This window comes from Dryobates pubescens, chromosome 8, assembly GCF_014839835.1.
Source record: "Dryobates pubescens isolate bDryPub1 chromosome 8, bDryPub1.pri, whole genome shotgun sequence".
Classification (NCBI taxonomy): Eukaryota; Metazoa; Chordata; class Aves; order Piciformes; family Picidae; genus Dryobates; species Dryobates pubescens.
Genome location: NC_071619.1, coordinates 20,866,721 through 20,886,867, shown reverse-complemented (window position 1 = coordinate 20,886,867; position 20,147 = coordinate 20,866,721). Strand labels below are relative to the sequence as shown.

At 40.8% G+C, this 20,147-nt stretch overlaps 1 protein-coding gene across 1 annotated transcript; it reads left to right on the top strand.

Annotated features, from left to right (window-relative positions):
* Positions 1-11,916: 11,916 nt before the first annotated feature.
* Positions 11,917-19,155, top strand: COMTD1 (catechol-O-methyltransferase domain containing 1). The gene is made up of 7 exons (XM_054163336.1): positions 11,917-12,010; positions 13,324-13,451; positions 14,930-15,035; positions 15,740-15,858; positions 16,108-16,162; positions 18,136-18,269; positions 18,983-19,155. The coding sequence occupies exons 1-7, from the start codon at positions 11,929-11,931 to the stop codon at positions 19,133-19,135; spliced, it is 777 nt and encodes a 258-aa protein (XP_054019311.1). The 5' UTR covers positions 11,917-11,928; the 3' UTR covers positions 19,136-19,155.
* Positions 19,156-20,147: the final 992 nt, after the last annotated feature.

The window sequence follows — 20,147 nt, the reverse complement described above, 5'->3', positions numbered from 1 at the left end:
CTAATGGAGTATCCCAAACCTAGATGCACATTCCTTAAATTAAATGGTCTCTCAAATGCTAGGGAGAGAAGTCACTCTACCACGCAGCAAGGGAGAAAATCACTGTGATCATAAATACTGAGAGAAATGGCAGGAACAAGTTTCAGTTCGTGCCTCTAACTGAATCAGTGCTGGAGTGAAATAGGGTGCAAACAGGTAATGGAGAAATCTGTATGTAGCAATTCTACCCTTACATAAGATTCCTCTTGGTAATGATATGAACGGGGCAGGGGATGGGCAAGGATCTTGCTGCTTAACACAATAACAATGTAAAATATCTGCCCAATTCCACCAGGAGTTAATTGCAAAACAGAGAGCAGAGTTATGAGCAGATGCACAAGAGACTTCACAGAGTTACTATCCCAAGAGTTTCTTCCCAAGAGGAAAGGATAACTGCTTCTTAGTATACTCACCACCATCTAGAACCTCTACTCCAAACTACTGAGCCAAAGACATTCAGGTTTGGCCTTAAATTATAAGATTTTATATCTGCCTGCTAGGAAGCGCTCCTGTATTACACACAATTTTAAGCAAGGTGACTGGACAAATCCACCAGTGACAGGCTTTTTCAAAGTACTTGTAATTTCAAATCACAAACTGCATTTAAAGCCACTGAAATTATTGAAAGCTGGGTTTATTTACAGAGCTATTCTTCATGGCATATTTACTTAATAAAATATATGTAAATTGTAAAGGAGATTAATAAGCTCACTAGTCCAGTTAGCAAGCAGATTTATAACTTAATACAGTAACCCACAGCCTTCTCAGAAAACATCCTTCCTTCCCATAACAATTTAGAGGGACCAGCCTTCTATTCTTAAAGTCAGGCTGTAAGAGGGATATTCCAAAAGGTTTACAGGAATGACCAATGCTTTAACTTCCTCTAACTGGAATAACAAGAACTTTAACAACATGCTCCACAACTGAAAAAAACGCAACACTAAACAAAAAAACGTCAACAAAGCAGAGCCATGTTCTTTAGTTAGAAGGTACATCCAGTTAACCAAAACTGAATGGTACTGGCAGAGAAGGCAAAATCTCAACAAGACTGTAGTACAGTAATAAAGATCAGATGGAACCATCTATATACATAGCACACACTTCCATCTACAAAATCACCACCAACATCTCCAGGCTGGAAATGTCAGGAGGCAGTAGGACCCAGATGTCTCAATGAAGAACTAGGTTTCTCAGTGACATGGTTATCATGTTCACTCATTTACTTTCATATAAGCATCTGTGAGACTTTCCAAGTATTCCTGAAGTTAATTTAAAAGATCTTACTATATTCTGTTTCCCCATCCAGACTAGAAAAGATGTAAGGTGATAATGCATTGTAGTTACACTCAGCTGCACACATGCACAGCTCCACACATGCAAAGCAAGCAACAGCTAAAAGATGATGTTTTACACTGAGTGAAGGGAAAGGCATGTCTTTCTCCCATAACAGCTGAAGATTCATAGCTTTCCATCTCTTCTGCCAGTAGTTCCTGTACCTGCTATCTCTATAGGAAAGGTGGACAACTCAAAAGACATCCCAATTCCTGAGAAGCAGTCTCTTTAGTGACTAAGGGCTATACTTTCTCCAAGCTTCCAAAATTCATAAAGGCTGCAGTAATTTGACTCCATGCAATATGAGATATTTACACCTTGACACCTACAGTCAGAGAGAAACAAGCATTTATACAATTAACTTATCCACAGAGGTTTTTGGACGTATACCTTGAAATAAGCTGTGCATTCAGAAATAGAATTTTCTCTCCAATAATCACAAAGAGTCTAAACAACCTGGTCAGACACATACCTGAAGATATTAAGCTGAATCCCCTTAAATTCAGGTTCACAGAGCACTACTTCAGAGACAAACAGCAGTTGGAACAAAGACACAAAAACTAATGATTTCTTAGCTGATACCAGAAGTACACCTGCAAATAACGTTACAAAGACCCACACTAATACCTCAACTCAATTTAATTGTCAGTCACACAGTCTTTGAGCTCAGCTCAGAGCCAAAGACAAGGGTATCCCTTTGCTCTCCTACATACACAAATTCTTTTGCCTTTCCCATGAAGTCATCAAGCCTCCAGTCCTCATTTTCAGGTCCTCCTCTGACTTTGATCTGAAGATCAAACAGTTCCCTGCTTCAGTGTTTGTTCTCAGAGTGAAGGTTTGAAAAACCAATAGCTCTTTCTTGGCCTGGGAGAATATCTCATGAACAATTCATTTCTGGACATTCTATATCAGGTCCAGGACTTTTCCCAGCAACACCCACTGTGTTACATTAGAGCAGACAAAAAGGGAAGTAAGTTTCACAGTCCAAATGGCTTTTGTAGTCTTACAAGGAGAGGAGGTGACAGGGAAATGAGGGAGAAGCAGTCTCTACAACCAGATGATCATAGGCACATAGTGATAATCAACTAATAATGGAAGTTAACATTTTGCTTTTACAAACATCTAGGAGGAGCTGCATAATGCTGGGATACTGTGCACTGATTTAGCAGACAAATTGCTTCATAACAGCAGAGACAGGAAGCAGGATTCTTCAGTCTTCCTACCACTAGCATTTTTATTGCTCAGGTTCTGGTTTGTGCTGAGGATACTGACAATACTTCACTACTGCCTCTTAGAAAGGATTCTCAAAGAATCATTTCCTTACCTCATGGGTCCCAGGCTCTATAAATGTGTTACTCTAAGGAAACAGAAATGAAGGATGACTTGCTTCTGTACTTAGCAAACACTGGTTAAGGGGCAGATTTGATTGCCTTAGATATATTTTAGAGACCAAAACAGAAAAATATATGGCATCATCCTGCAACACCAGCAAGCAGCAATTTTTGCTAGGGACCTGGGAACATCTGACATATGTTTAATCAAATGTTTTTTGTATACTAATGCCTGACAGAAGCTCTTGAAATTCTTCAAATGGCACCAAAGGTCTCAATGTACTTCTGGGTTTCCACTCTCCATGAGATTGTGCATGGTGACAAGAGCATGTCTTCCAGTACCTGCACACCTTATATAGCCTTGTAGCTTTCTCCTTCACCTTATGTGCATGGCCTTAGAAGAAAAGAAAAACTTCTTCCAAAGCATCTGGATATCTCCTCTTTTTTTCATCTGTTCATTAAGAACAAAGCAGTTGTTTACTTCAAGGGAAATAGGCCTGATCCAACAGATCAGAGACAGGCTTTCAGACATGGAGAACACTTGGGTCTGCAGAAGATCTACTACCACTTCTAAGGATGTGTCAATACAGACATCCATGGAAAAGGTACAGAACTGGGGAGAAGCTCTCAGACTCATATTTCCTAGGATGGTCAGGGGACACACAACACTTAGTCCATCATGCTGGCTGCCCTTTTTTAAGTCAGAGCAGACTGCACAGTAAATGTGAAGTCTGCATTTCATGCCTAATTTTACAACAACTCTGTGGGTGCATAAACATCAAGCTGAATAGTCCATTGAAAGACACTGCAGCTAGGTTGGAAGAGTTACTAAACCACATTTGGTCAGAGAAACAGCCTCTGTCTTGGAACTAGACAGCTTTGATTTTCCAAAAGGCATTTCATCAGGAAGGTGTATGGCACACGGTAATTACCTATGCTCTAAAAGTGGTGAGACAGATGACCAGCTGCATACCTATCCTCCTCCTGGCTGCACTCCCAAGCACTCTGGCATTTTCCACTGTTGCCTACATGAATTAGACAGAAGACAAAGGCAAACTACATTAAGGTTTCTGCCAGTTGGGTAGCGCTGCAGGTTTTAAGGACCATAGACTAGGATTCACTTAACAGTTACTGTTTACAGCATGCTACAAATGCTGTTAGGAAACATAACAGCTCTCTAACTGCAGAGCTGTTCTGTGAAATATGGCAGGAGGGCTTTGCCAGGATACAGCAATGTTAAGTATTCTGCATGTCCTTGAAATCCATATGTACATGCCACTCAGTCTGACTAGCCCCTCATATACACACCCTAGACAGGAAATTGAAGGGGACTCTCATTTCTAACTTTATGTATTTATTTTAAATTTCAAATCAAAATACTGTGTTCACTGTTCTGCATCATTACCTTCTGCACTTACATCTAGATGTATGCTTCCTCGCATGTTTAAGATCCTTCACTCACATTATCACAGAATGGTAGGGGTTGTATACGATATGTAAAGATCCAGAAGAAAGTAAGGGAAGCTTCTCTTCAGTGATACAGTGGGACCAAAATTTCAATTTACTTTCCCTAAGTTACCCATTACCTCAGAAGACTCATTTCAGGGAGACAAATGCCTCTCTTTGAAGGCAGAACACCTAAAATAACAAGCAGCTGCTAACACAATTGCACCATTACAGGTGCTCCCATTTTCACAAGAGACTATGCTATTTCAAGTATTCCTTTGTCTAGCAGAGTCTTTACTGGCATCATGCAGGTATGGTGTAATTTATTTCAGATAAAAGAGATCAAGAGAGAACAAAAGTAAAGCTCCCAGGAAACAGCACAGCATGCTTGTTTCCCCTCTGTGGCAAGATGCAGCAACCTCAAGAGCAAAGTGGCAGCAGAAACCATATTAAAAACCACAAAGATATAGAGGGAAGAGGGAGGGAGAAAAAAAAAAAACCCAAACTCAACCACTGCCACAAACCCCCAAAGCACAACTAAGACATTAGTAGGTCTACGGCTGTAACCCCAAACAGATAGGAAGAATAAGGGACTACCTGCAAAAAGTGCAACAAGGAGTGTAAGGTGTAGAGGACTACAGGGAATGTGATGTGCAAAGGAAAGACTGCAAAGTCAGTCTCTCCCAGACACTTCCTCAAAGAGCATGGCAAATTCAAGAACAGATTCCATAGCAATTGTACAATGTAACCCCAAAGAGCCAGCTGCTGTCCAGGGATATTTATGATGCTTTACACAGGGAGGCTATTATCCCTTGGAATAGACTACAGAAGAATCATTTTGCTACTTCATAGGTCCAAGGCTCTAAAAATCTGTGTTACACTTAGGAGAGTAAAAGTGAAGTATGCAGAAGTGATCAAAAGAGAACAGACTGGTTTTATAGCCTGCAGGGAAACAACTGATCATATGTTCTTCCTATGACAAACAACTGAGAAAGTAATTGAGAGCCTAGCAGAAACCAATGTTGTTACCTCAGCATTATTGATTTTAGGCAGACATCTTAATCTAACACATGACAAAACTTTGGCCATTGCAGTAAGATATCGCTTTCAAAGAAAAATGATATTTATAAAGGTATTTTATGGTTCAGTTAGAGATTCTTATGAAGTCAGGCCTAGGCTATAAAAAAGGAAAGAAAGGGGCTTCTCAAAAACAAAATGGATAGGAAGTTCGATTAAAAAGTAAAAATATGATTCAAGTATACTAAAGCAGAAGGATCTTCTGATCTTCAAAACACTAAAGGCAAGCAGTAAAATCTTAACTTTAAAATACTATACTAAGAAAGCCTTATTCTTATCAAAGAGATGACTGGTACTGAAAAGTTCACAGTTTATCTGTTCAAGGCTCTTTCAAAGAAATCCTTAGTAAATTTAAGAGAAATATTCTAATTGTTTATATTAAAAAGGGCTAAAGTTATTTAAAAGGAATATAACGATGAGGCCAGAACAGGATAAGAAAATAAAAGCTTATGTATTCCTGTGTTAACATTTAAGCTCAAAGAAACACAACAGTAATCAAAACCAGTAACACTAAAGAGCAAAACTGTATAAAATTGTAACAATCTTAACAACACAGCTAGAGAGAATAAAGTGAGGTCAGTTCATGGCAAGCACTAGGAGTACACATTCAATTATTTATTTATTTTTAAAGTTAGGAAATAGAGAGCATTACACACAATTAAAAGTTATTTACTACCTTCCTTCTGTTTCCTCTTGCACGCCATTTCCCCTTTGCAATACCAGATGCTATTCTCCGTACCTCTTGCTCTTCTCTGTTTTGTGGAAGCATCTAGAACCACCCCCTTTGACCTTTTCAGCCTGAAAGAGGAAATGCACCACATATGGAGTTTCTGGTGGTAGTGCTAATTGATATCTCTCTCTCTAGCACCTGTATTTTACCTGCTACACCCAGTATTGCCTTCTTCACACCTGCATCGTATTAGCAAATCACAACTGACTAATACAGATAATGCCTTCTCTATTCTTCCCCACTTGTGAACAGTCTACTAGGAATTCTTGATTTTAATCCTCTAAGTGAATAGTCTGGCATGGTTTTCACCCACTTGTGACAAATTCTCACTCATGAAATAACATTGCTACCTAGAACACCCTAGGAACCAGATCAAATCAGGTACCATTCATCATTCTTTAATATGCTTGGGCCAGACTATCTAGGAATGTCCCAGTCCTGCACCTCTCCTGCTGTCATGCTGCTGCTGTTGCATTTTTGCACTGGAAACTCTAGGATATTTTTATCCTAGATAAAACTCTAGGATATCTTTTCCCCATTAAGGGAAGGGGGGGGAAAAGTGAGCTTCCAAAACTAGCCTTTATTTTTGGCATCCATTCACACAGCTGGTGTGAAACAAAATGAGTCTGCTGCCCTTTGACACAGATTTCTTCAGAAATCAAAAAAGAGGCAAAAGATAATGGCATAGGAGAGTCTGCTTAATGAGGTGTTATAGCTATAGTTGACCTGTTTCACCATTTCTTTCATTTTATTAAACGTATCAGAGTGATAAGGAGCAAATTTTCTCACATTTTGCTTATACACTATACAGTTAAAGCCTGAAGTGGAACAGTATCTTGAGATTTACAGCAGGCTTTGTAAGTAAAGCAGAATGCTCCACTTAAGTTATGCCTATTTCCATCACATGGGGACTATTTTCAGCACCAAGTTCTATTCCTCAGTAGCAAGCATCCATTGCACCAGTGTCCCCACTGTTGTTCCAAGCGTGAGGCTGGGCCACAACCTGGAAGAACATAATTCAGAACAGTCTGGCACCTGCTTTGAGAAATTCAACATGCCTCCAAACCACATCCTTCAAAAACAAAATCTTTTTGTCAGGAGAACTGCTTCTGTCATTAGGTCTGTCAAGCTGAGCCACAGAATGAGCTATTTCACTGGGTCTCCCCGAGTCAAGCTCAATTTGAGTTTTACAGTCCTTGATACCTGAGGAATATTTTCATAGAAGCCATTAACTTACTTTGCACTGGGAATTATGCTGCTTGGCAGAGGCTATCTCTCCTCATGATACCTTCATGTCCAAAGCTGAACCTAGCCTTGTAATGAGATGGCAAAAAGTAGTCATTTATATTCAAAATGTTGGCCTGCAAGCCAGTAAGGCTTGAAAATATTTACCAATATGTCCAAATGCTTCTAGCTGAAAACCATTTCTAAACCATTCACTGTTTGCAAGTTTAATGGCTTAAGGCTTATGGGCTCATGAATCACTACCTTACTTAGCAGCAGCATTTGAAATGTTGATACCTTAGCCTTGAAATAGAAGCGAAGGTACCACAGCCTTTACAAGCTGTTATCGAAAGACATACTTTAAAAGCTCCCACAGAAGACTGAATGTGATAGAAGTAGCTGAGCAGGATGAAAGTAACTGAACCAACTTAGTTAAAGTCATTGTTCATGTCTATGTTCCATTTTAGTGATTACCCTTCGGCTGGACAATGAATCATATTAAAGGAAGCTTTGATACTTACAGTTTGTCTGATAAAAAATCCAGATTACTTTAGAAGCAATGATGAGTATTTGGGAAACTATTAGTCTTATTTCAAATTACTGAATTCAACTATCGGGAGAAAATTTTTGAGAGCAATTCCATTTATCACAGATGAAAATAAGAGATTGTACCATTCTTTCAGTCCCAAGATTTTCAGTTGAGAAGATGTATGAACATTCTTGACAAAAAAATTGCTAGAACTGATACATGTGGAATGAGTATCTCTAAGGTCAAGGAGGTTATGCCAGTAAATGGCAAACACTGCATTACAGAACTCTAAAATGAAATCTTAAGTGTGCACTATACTAGAGAGATAACAGGGATGGAACAGAAACACAATAGCAGAACCAACTGGAGTGAAAAAGAAATCTAAATAGTGAATAATAATAAATAAAAAAAAAGAATAATTCCATTAAATGTGTAATCATCAGTTGATTTATCTAGGTCTTGCTAGGGGGCTATACACTGTGGGGTATAAAATTATAAAATAGATACATGCTTTGTCTACAACACCCAAGGCAGGTGAACATAATTATGGTAAACAAATTCTGGTTTGTTTTTTTACAAAATAAATAATGAAAAATAAGTTAAATAAATTAATAAATATGATGAGATGCTGATGGGTTTATCTGTAAATACTTTAAAACATACAGGAATTCACAGCTTCCTAGCTGTTTTTTAATAAGTGGCCCCCTCTATACATGCATTCAGCAACCATGCTAGTGCAGATAACTTTCAGATCTGCCTCTTCACTCCCATCTCCTTGCAGACAGATTAAAATCCCAATCTGTTTCAAACGCCTCTCTAAGAAATGCTATGATCTGACCTCCATCAATACAGACTAAAATGATCATTTTGCCTATCAGTCAACTCTTAACTCTTCATTTTGAGCTCTAATTTCTCTTCAGGCTCTCACATTGAACCATAGAAAAACAATAAGCAAAATTCTATATATTTCCAAGATTATTTCTGTAAGGCCATCTTTACAACTAAACACTTGCTCAAGCTTGCATCACCTTGATTACTACAACTTTCTTCCCTAGCATTAATTCAATTTAATTCCCATTCATCCAAAATGCCATCTCAATCATCATTTTCAGCAATTATTCTGACCATGTGAATGCATTTATTCATTCTCCTTGGGTTCCTCCTTGTCTTTGGGTTATTATTCATTCTGCAATCATATTCAAGATAAACTCCTTTAAACAGCTCCAAACTTCATTTTCCTTCCTCCTGAATTGTCCTTAAAACTTATCTACTATGATTTCTGCTGAGAAACTTGACAGATAAGACAGACAAGCCTTTTTCTCAACCATGTTTTAGAGCACCATGTGACTGCTAGCCATACTATAAACCAGAAGAACAATGTGTGGGTAACTAAGATTGGAGGTAAGCCCCACCAAAATTATGCTTGAAGGCACAGCAGCAACATTGTAGCCTGAATGAAGCAGATACAACATGCAACTTCACTGACTTCTTTCCCATTCACAGGCCAATATAATTTCAACAAATGTATAGGGCTTATTTCCAGTGAGTTGTGCTGCTCAAACATTGCCTATGCTTGCCTCCTTTAGAGTGTATGTGTGATGTACAAGATTCTTCACCACAGAATGAATATGATTTTCAAAAGAGGCATCTACACTGACCCTGTTCTGGTGAAGCCCTTCCATCGGTCACTAGGTTTTAACATGCATGCTGCCAACAGGTTCAGTAAAACCACATCAGCAGCAGATATGGTTTAGCATGTATGTTGCAGGTCACAATGTTCAGTCACAATGTGAACAACTCCTGGCTGAGCCACTGACAGATTTACTTATGCTGTAGCAGTAAGACAATCAAGGTGGTCACAAATTGCTCCTTACCACTAACTTGGAACAGTCCTGAAAGGCACAGATTGCCAGAACACACATAGCTGAGCTCAGGTAGTTGACACATGGAAGGATGAAGAGACCAAGAAAAACAATAACCATAAGGCTCCCTTCTATTTACTTCAAAGACTTTTAACTCTTATACCACCCTAAGGAAGTGTTTTATCTTGACTTGGATATCTTTAAATCAACTTTCTTATCTAAAGGAAACAACATATTGTCCAATACACTGACACAGTAAAACATCTTTGGACACTGCCACCACAGGTGTGTAAGCAGCACAGGGTGGCAGGGGGCAGGTGTGTGTGTGGTTAGTTTCAGGTGCATTTTTAAGTATATTAGCAATTCTTTTCACCAATTCTCTTAGAGATTTCAGAAGCTTGACGTTTCCAGCGACCTTCAAGTGAGACAGCTCATAGAGCTGAGAGTCGAGAGGCCAACACAACACTGGAAGCTTGCAAATTCAGAGCGCTTCATGGGAAAAACCAACAAACAATCAAACAAAAACACAAAACCGAAGCGTACCCGTTATTTTCTTCCTGCTGCAGTTATAAAGAATAGTCACTAGATGGCGCTGCGCAGTAACAAATCTGATTTATGGCCGCTGGAAGAGTTGTCTGTTTCCTACAATTTGGACTAAGCCCGACATACTTCATCGCTTCCGGGTAACTCTTCTAAAAGATGGCATGAAATGCTTTCATTTACAAAAGGAAAACATACCTTGAGAAAGTGACCAGACACTAAATGAAAGGAAAGGGGGGGGGGAGGGGGGAAGATAAAATAAACATACACACAAAAAAAAAACCCCAAAACTAAAAACAAAACCCACAACAAAAAAAAAACAAAAACAAACAAACAAATAAAAAAACACCCGCCACATACAAAACCAAGAAACCAGCAACGCTCAAAGCTTTCAAAATCAAATATATTTTAGAAGTGAACTGAACGACATTTTATCTGCTGAGACACATCAGATGTCTTACTTTGTTCTGCAAGTCAGAAAACACAGCAGCTTGTTTAGTGCTTGATGTGATTAGCTGCTGCAAAATAAATACAAGAGTTGTGAGCTCATGTCTTTGTAAAAATAAGGTCCAGCACACACTAACAGTGCAGTGACAGGCAAACCCATTTCCCATAAATGCCCTGGTGATATACTTAATCCTGCACTTAACATGTATTTACAAAAGAATGTTTTTCTGCTAACTGCATTGACATTAGACAGTTTTGTTAGCACAGAAATATAGCTGAAAACTTATCATCTGGCTTTCCAGAGATTAATTGTGTCCCAAAAGGGAAATTTCACCTGCTTTCATGCCACAGCTGTTGAGGCCAAGTTGCATCTTACTCCGTGCCTGTGTATTCCTGGTCTGTATGCAACACTGCTTATATCATCTCCTGCAGTGCAACAAAAGAAATAGATCTTCACATCTTCCTGGGATTTTGCTACGTCCAGGTGTTGCCAACAATTCACAAAATGAAAACCAAATTTCCATCCCACCTCCAAAAGGCACTGCAGAGTCCTTTCAGCACATATCTCTACAATTAAACAAAAGGGGGGGATTGCCTGATTTACAAGAAAAGAAGATGCCAGAATCAATGTTGGTTTAGGTATACCAATTGCCCAGTGACTGATCAGACCAGGAAGGAGATGCTTAAACAGCCAGGCTGTCAATAAAGCAGCAAAGGAACAGCTGCACCTAACCTGGAAGGTGCTGCAGAAGGAGGCTGCAACTGGAAGTTGCTGTGGAAGGGGACTGAAAAGTGGGCAGAGGAAACCATTCCCCTTCCTGTGAAGGGTCTTCCTTGATTCTTTCACCTGGAAACTATCAGCTCTTTTTGTCACAGGACCGAAGTCCTGCAATTTTGTATGCTTTTGAATCTGCTCACACCTCAGCTGCAAAAGGCATCTGCGGTAGGGGAAGGAGAGGGTGCATTTGCATGGCTAACTGGAAGCTCAAATTCTCATGAGGACATTTCTGTTCAGAGCTCCACCGTCGGAGCGCTTTACCAGCGCATACAACGTCAAGGTGTGTTTTAAAACAAGAGTGCAATGAGGGCGTATCATCTTCTGAGGTGGTGGCAGAAACCCCAGGGGCTGCTTTTGTCACTTTACGGGCCGTTACGGAGTCTGTCACTGCAAAGAAAGAGACGCGCAGCCTCCAGCTACCTCGGCGAGCGGGCGCTGAAAGCGCTCCACTGCCCAAGGACAGCCTCGCCTCGCCCCGCCCCGCCCCGCCGAAGGGAGGCGGCGGCCCGGGGCCGCCCCGGGACACGCTGCCCTGCCGCCACGTGCTCGCCTGTGACCGGCCAGGGCCTCGCTGCGCCGCTCCCGGCCCCGAAATGCCTCTTTTCGGCGTGCCCAAAGAAGTGGCCGTCGGGACGGCGATGCTGGGCGTCGCCTTTGCCACGGGGGTGCTGGCAGGTAAGCGGCGCTTCCACGCACTCAGGGTAGGGGCAGCCCCCTCCTTTGGCCCCACCGCGGCCGAGATGGGGACTGCGGCGCCCGGGCAGACGCACCCCGAGGGCGGGTGGGAGTCGGCAGTACCTGGCAGAGCCAGGCGGCCGTCGGGGAAGCAATCCCTTCGGCGCTCCCGGAGCTGGGCTGCCCTGCGAGCCGTGATTTCGCGGAGCTGCGACAGTGAAGACGCTGATGGTGTCAGAGTCCAAGCCGCTTCCTGTAGTCCAGCTACCGCGCCTTGGGGCCAAGGAGACTGAGGTCGAGGACATGGTCCCAGTCCGGCCCCTGTCTGCGTTTATTTGGCCAACCAGAAAACGGCGTGGCGGAGTCCTGGCCACAGCTTTCTCTTCTGGTGACAGTTTCGGTTCTATTACCCGAGGTTAGAGGAAGAGCAAGCCTAGGACCATCAGGGGAAGGAGACTGGTATCGGGTTTGTAACGCGGCTCCATGTTTGCTTACCTTTTGACTTCAAGCAAGTTGATGAAATAATCCACACTTCGGTGTAATCGTCTGTAAAATAGAGCCATTAACAGAAAATAAAATTACAGCCTCAAAATAGAAGTGTTCTTTAATAACAACTACCGAGATGTGAAACTGATGAGTTTGGTTTCTTTTTTCTTATTTTTTTGTTTTGTTTTAATGTCTTTAAAATATCTGCCCCGTTTGGTAAAACAAGCATTAGGATCAATTCTGTATTTAAGTAGACAAACAATAATCCTTAAACTTCAGCTTTCAGCACCTACTGTTTTACATGCTCATTTAATGCTGAACAAGCTTTTGAGCAGTACTAGATTTTCCCTGGCTATAGGACAGGACACTATCAGTAGCAGAACACAGAGCTTAAGAAGCAGCATGAATTGACTGTCCTGAAGACCAGAGGCCTCTACCCATCTTCAAAACACGGTCCAAAGACTAAGAAAATTAAGTACTTCATGCATGCTTCTCTCCTTACACTTGCCCTTTCAGTTTTGATGTGGACATTTGGCCTAGAAGAATATGACAGCTTGTAACTGTCACAGTGGCCACTGAACACCATAGTACGCAAGCCTTTCCATTTCAGCCTTTGTAGACTCGAGCTGGATGTCTTAGAGGTTTAAAAGCGGGGGGGGGGGGGAACCCAAAAGATTATGGTCCACGGAGCTGCCCAGCTACATTGCATTTTCCTCTTCACTGCATTTTTGAGAACAGAACACTTTGACCTTTAGTAATACCAAAGTGTTTATTTAAGCAGGCAATAATTGAGCAAAAAAATGTTGTGGATTTTTTTGTTTTGGTAGGTAAAAGATACCCTTCTTTGGTTTTGGGGACACCCAAATCATCCATTATTGATAAAAGCAGCCCTCTCCAGCAGTACATATTGGATCATTCTTTGCGGGAACATCCAGTTCTAAAGAAGCTGCGTCTGGTCAGTATTTTATCGCACAACACAGCTTTTCAGTGCCCTTACCATTCCACTTAGGCCTCTTGGCATCACTTGCACCTCCTCCTGAAGTGCTGGACTCTGTGTTATTCCGTCCTTCATCATATTTGTGTGCACATTCAAGTTTCTTTTGAACTGATAATACCCAGACTCTTGGCTGGAGCACCTCTCCTGTGAGGACAGACTGAGGGAGTTGGGGCTATTCAGTCTGGAGAAGAGAAGGCTCTGAGGAGACCTAGTTGTGGCTTTCCAGTATCTTTATCAGGCCTACAAGAAAGCTGGTGAGGGACTTTTTAGGGTGTCACGTAGTGATAGGACTAGGGGGAATGGAGCAATACTAGAAGTGAGTAGATTCAAATTGGATGTTAGGAAGAAGTTCTTCACCATGAGGGTGGTAAGACACTGGAGCAGGTTGCCCTGGGAGGGCAGGTTTTTAAGGCCAGGCTGGATGTGGCTCTGGGCAACCTGATCTAGCGTGAGGTGTCCCTGCCCATGGCAGGGGGTTGGAACTAGATGATCCTTGAGGTCCCTTCCAACCCTAACAATTCTATGATTCTATGATTCAATGTTTAGGATTACCAAAATAAGTAATAGTATTGGCATGTATTTTAAACATGTCTTTTTATCCATGGCTCTCAAGCCCATGTGTTTGGGCTGCACCTGAGTTTGCCTTGAACAGATTCCTTCTGTTATTTAGTTGACATACAAGGAAACTGTCTCAGAGAGGTGATGTCCTTCAGCAAGGCTCAGAACACATCTCCTGACTCAGGATTGAGTCATACCAATTGAGACAGACTACTCCTATATAAAAGAAATTAAATGTTAAGAATTGGAGCTGGTTGGTTGGAATGAGCCCTAGAGCAAGAAACAAAATGGGAGGATCATTCCTGTCCATTAAACTGTCATAACACAGGTGTGCTTCTCCTGTTGCCCCCTCATCAGTGCCAGGGACCTTCCCACCTGGCACTCAACGGGCACAGCTCCTTCAGCTCTGCACCGTGTAGCCAGAACCACATGGTCTGACCTTTGGCAATGGACTTTAACCTAGCAGTTCATATAACCATCCTATGTGTCTTGGAGGTTGAGAGGCATAAGTACAAATGTTATGCTTGAATTAAAAAAAATAATAATTATGCAAATAGACATAAAGGTCTTTCACAGTAAAGGTTCTTCTATGGTTCTTCATCAGTTATAGCTATTGTTGCGTTTGCCACAGCCATGGTAACTTTAGGGCATAGTACTGCTTTGAAAGATTAGCCACTGTTAATGACACACACCCTGCCCTCCTTAGCAATTCTTAAATTTAAACCAGTTTCTCACTCATGAATTATACACAGACCCATCTCAAATGAGAAATGTGGAAGTATCTGTTTTGCCTGGGGTTTGTCTGGTTTGTTTTCCCCTAGAATACTCTTTTGGAAGCAATAGTGCTTGTTGTAACGTGTTATTTCCCCCCTTTCTAGCTCACTGCTGAGCATCCCAGGAGTAAAATGATGGTGTCCTGTGACCAGGCTCAGCTTATGGCAAATTTGGTCAAACTCATTAAAGCCAAAAAAGTTATTGAAATAGGTAAGAGTTTCACTTTGCCATCTCTGTAGCAGAATAAAGCTCCTGGATGTGCATCTCCAAATACAGCATGTTTACATAAGATATCGAAACACTGCACTGCATACCCATCTTGGTAAACAGGTAGGCAAACTACAGCATGAAAAGTAGTAGCACTTACTTCCCACTTCATCTATCTGTGCATTCAGTAATTCCAGCGTCAGCTCTGAGGCAATCTGAAAAAATAAGATCAACAGATCACTTAGATCTCCAGCAGCTGCAGGACAGGGTGTCTTCTTTCCTTCCTGTATGAATTTCTTACCAGAAGGAAAAGTTTTAATGCACAGGCCCTGCATCCAACTCACCTTCCTTGATACACCTATGTTAGCAGGATGTCCCAAAGCAAAACTGACCCTGAGCAGCCAGGTATGGTTTCCTACCATCTTTGTTCTTGGCCTAGCTGTTACGATGCCCTGCTGCTAGGAGACATTTGGGGAAAACCAACACAAAGCTTTGCTTAAAAGATTATTTTTTTTTAAATTAAAAATTTCTCCCAACCCACTATCACATTAAAATGTAGGGTGAAGCCTTTTGAGTGCATAAATTATTTGCTGTCCTTGGCTCATTTGGGGGTTTTAATTCTGAAAGGAGCCCTGAAGTTCACTCTCTAGGGTTGGGGTTTTTTTTCCCGGTGTGCTAAGCGTTGATGACTGTTATGATTTTCTTAGGTGTTTTCACTGGTTACAATACCTTGAATATGGCACTTGTCCTGCCAGATAATGGCAAAGTTATTGCCTGTGATATCAATGAGGACTACATCAAAATTGGAAAGCCACTGTGGAAGGAGGTAAGCAACATCTTTTCTGGTTGAGAGGGCTGCATTTGCATGTTAAGGGATTTTGGTATCTTAGACTTGCACATTCACCCACAAGCATTCATAACATTAAAAGAGGCTAAGACAGTTTAGTTTGGAAAGACAAATTAAGTGCTGTCTGGAACCTAGAAATACCTGAACACCAGTCCATCCCTGAGTGAAACTTATTAACAGGTTATTTCTTGACAATTTTCATCAACTCTTTCCTCTTTTTCATTCTAGGCAGGAATAGAGCATAAAATTGACCTGCGGATTAAGCCAGCAATTCATACACTTGGTAAATAACCTAAAATACCTTTTTATTTTCTCCTGCATTCCCTAGAAATAGAACACGAATACAATACCCATGACATCTAAAACCAAGTATGTGGATGTGATGCCTCTGCTAACAGTGAGACAGCTTCTCTCTTTTTTTTTTTATTTTTTATTAATGGAAAAAAAAGTCAGGCAACTTCACAGCTTCAGAAGGTCACAGGTTTGCTATACACTAACAGAGGGGAAGAAAATGTTTGTTACGTATAGTGGAATCTACTGGTCACTCACCTATCCTGTCCATCACCTTGTTTAATCTATGGATTACTATTGACAGCTGCTTCTGGGTGTGCTGGTTTAGAGCTGGACAGATCCTCTATTGCTCCAAGAAGGGCAAAAGAATGACACTCATACAAATGGATTGGATAGTGATGGAAAGTTTAAATGGAAAAGCAAATGGCGTTTTACAGAAACTGCAAAGCGTAGTGGCAAAGACATCCCAAAGCATACAGAGTCCCTTCTATCACACCCAAAGGCCCCCCAACACTTCCCTTCTCCCTATCTGAGGCTATACCTAAAAGCCCCAGGGCTCTTTCTTCCCCCCCCCACTGCTAGGCTAGTCTCAAAATGGCCAGGTCTGAGACTAGCCTCTGCCCCTTTCTCCTCATGGCATTAGGCCCTGACAGGCCTAAGAGACCTTGAGATAGTCCCCCACTGTTATTCGATAGGAAGCATCTCCCACAGGAGCAGAGAGGGAAGAAAGAGGAAGAGAATTACTTTGCAGATGGATTTATTTGGCACAGGACTTATGGGTAGAAATACACTGTTTCCTGTGTCTACCTTACTGGGTTGGACACTTGGGGCACCAGAGGTGTAACTTATGTGGTAGTAACAGGAGGCACCCAGGCTAAACTGCCACAATGGGAAAGCTGCTTAAAACAGATTAATTAGACAAAGCCAAATTTCTCTTAGCCATTGTCCATTCTAAGCAAGTATTTCTTTGTTATAGACAGGAAGAGTTTTCTAATAAGGGCTGAGGTGCAGAAAAAATGCAGAAGCCAATACAAAACTTAGATTGAATTGTGTCCAGAGGACTTAAAATTTGAGATGAGCCAAAAGCATGCAAGATCATTAGGAAAGCAATTACTATTCTCATTCAAGTAAAGATAAGATGAGGAGCAGAGGAATACTAATATTTTGAAAATGCAAGAAATGTGCTAGGAATAGAGAAGGCAGAAGGATTTCCAGCAAAGTTGTTTGATGGATCCACAGATCCATCCATAACCTTGTATTACTGCCAAATTCATCCATCCTTTCCAAAGGGTGAAATACTAGCAGTCTGCTAGGATGCACTGATGGACAGCTTTGTCCAGGCAATGCTTCAGACAAAAAGATCCTCTGTTGGCAAGAGGATAAGGGCAGTGAGAGGAGTGACTGAGTACCTTAGGAAGGCAGCAGTCAAACAGCCCTTCTGCAGCTGGTGATTTGGAGTTCTCAGTCCGTTTAGGAGAACTTAAAATTGGATTCACTTGCCTTGGCCAAGAGAGGGACTACTTACACAATCTTTTGCTGTGATAAAGATCTCTCACAGGGTTTGTTTGTAACTTGTATCATGGCACTTGGCTATCCTACTATGTTTAAGAAAACATGTCTTTTCAGTCAGCTCAAAAATTAGGTGAAGGTGTAGGGTGTGTTCTATGACAAACCACTTGACTTGTTTTTACTGCAGCTTTCATCAGACCCAGCTGCATTCTGCAGGTTTAGAACTACTCCATGAACTTCCAAGTAAGCAGAACTCAGAAGTGAATGTTTTATAGCATACCTGACATCTAGATAAGTTTCTGTGGGATAAGCTTTTTTAGTAATTAGCTGTAGAGGAATAAGCTGCCTGGTCAAGATACCAAAACCATTATTTAATGAGAACTTTGACAGAAATGTATGACTTCCTCCTACACAGCATTAACCAGGGTGTAATGACTCACTTTGTTGCTCATCTAGATGAACTGTTGGCCAGTGGAGAAGCGGAAACCTTTGACTTTGCTTTCATTGATGCGGATAAAGAAAGCTACAATGAGTACTATGAAAAATGTTTGCACCTCATAAAGAAAGGGGGAATAATAGCTATTGATAATGTAAGTACTGCAGTTGTAGTGGTAGTAGCACAGGGAGTTACTGCTTTTGCTTCTGGGAAAGTAGAAAAGCCACAGTGGATTTCTGCTGATGTGACTTCTGACCTACAACTCGGTTTCCAATTGTTTGTTCCATGCTATACAAAGGAGGCTTTTAAAACTAAACATAAATTCCTAAAGAAAACTATATGAAACACTAGTATAAGCAAGAAATAAAACTCTGTAGATGTAAGAAGTGTTAAATTTGTGTTAAATTTGTTAGTACATAAACAGTCTGTGAAACGGAAACTTATCAAAATTGTTGAAATTTGGTACAGAGAATGCTCTGTAGTACTGATTTGTCTTGTAGTGCATTTTCTACTATGTACAGTATCTAGGTAAGATCAAAGATAGCACTTGTAATCAGTAACAACTAGTAAGTTACCAATTAATAACTTTTATTAGAAACACAACAATTTTAAACATCAAGCACCTGCAGGGTTATGGTGGCAGCTGAATAGGCTCTGTTTGGTTTCTGTTACTTCAGCTTCTAATTTGCAGTAGAATTACAACTAGCCAATTCTGTGGACTCTCAATTGTGCTTGCTTCTGAAAGTTCCATGCCAGAGACCACTAAAAATCTGAAATACAATAAAAAATATCTATTTCTAGAAAACATTGGAACAAATGAAGCGCATGATGGGGGATTTTTGTGTGTTCTGTTTTGGTTTTTGATAGGTCCTTTGGAAAGGAAAGGTGCTAAAACCAAGAAGGGACGACTTGGAAACCCAGGGCATCCACCACCTCAATGAGAAGCTTCTCAGAGATGCACGCATCAATATCAGCATGCTTCCAATGGGTGATGGCCTCACATTAGCATTCAAGTTGTAACTGGAGAAAGACCAAAAGATGGGAAACATCAAGCAGCATCAAATCATCAAGGAAGATGCAGGCAAACTAGTTTCAGAAATGGTTATTTAACCCACATCTCCACTGGATAGCATAGCCTGGGAAAATAGACTTTAGGAGCAGCAGGATCCTAAGGGTAGTTAAGTAGGGAAGAGAGACTTATTTTTACATCTACGGTGGTTTCTTATCTTAATTGTAATAAAGTAAGAAAGCATACACAGGGTTGTTGTAATGTAGTTGCTGGGAAAAAAAAGTAAAATCGCCCTTTGTAGAAGTTCCAAGTGAATCAATAAAACAAAGTAATTTTCTTTCCTAAAACAGGCTACTGAGAATAAGCAGTCCTACCATCAAAATAAAAAGAAATGGAGTTTACTAATGTTAAAAGTCATAACAGAAAAATGGATTTTTAAGTCATAACAGAAAAATGGATTTTTAATTAAATATTCATGACATCAGGGAGATTGCCAGCCTTCTCAAACTAGTGATGCTGAAAGTCACTGGTATTCCTTGGAAGGTACTACATAAGAAGCCTCAATTATACATCACCTAGGGGGGTGAAAAAAGAAAGCTATATTGAAAAGTGTGTCAAAGGACACACAGGATTTCCAATACAGGGCACTCCCTGAAACCTTGTGTGACAGCCTTTACCTTAGGTAACAGTGCAGGTTCTGATTTTTTTTTAAGTCAAAATAAGGAAGAGCAAATGGGCAAGAAGGAAACCAAAATAATTCTTCCTCTTTCCTCTCTCCTCCCACCGGTCTCCCAAAGAAGCAACTTGTAACTTCCTAGGATAGAAGCACCTAGCAAGTACAGACTATTGGCATCGAGTTTCCAGAATGAAAATGATGATTTTATGAGAATGCAGTACAGCTGTAAACTGTATATTCAAATAATTACTGCAAGCAGAGATTCCCTTCCCTAGGCAGCATCTAACAAAATGATATTTTTTCTACACCCTAGTATTTTTGCTATGGTATTCTTAACTCCTATTTAA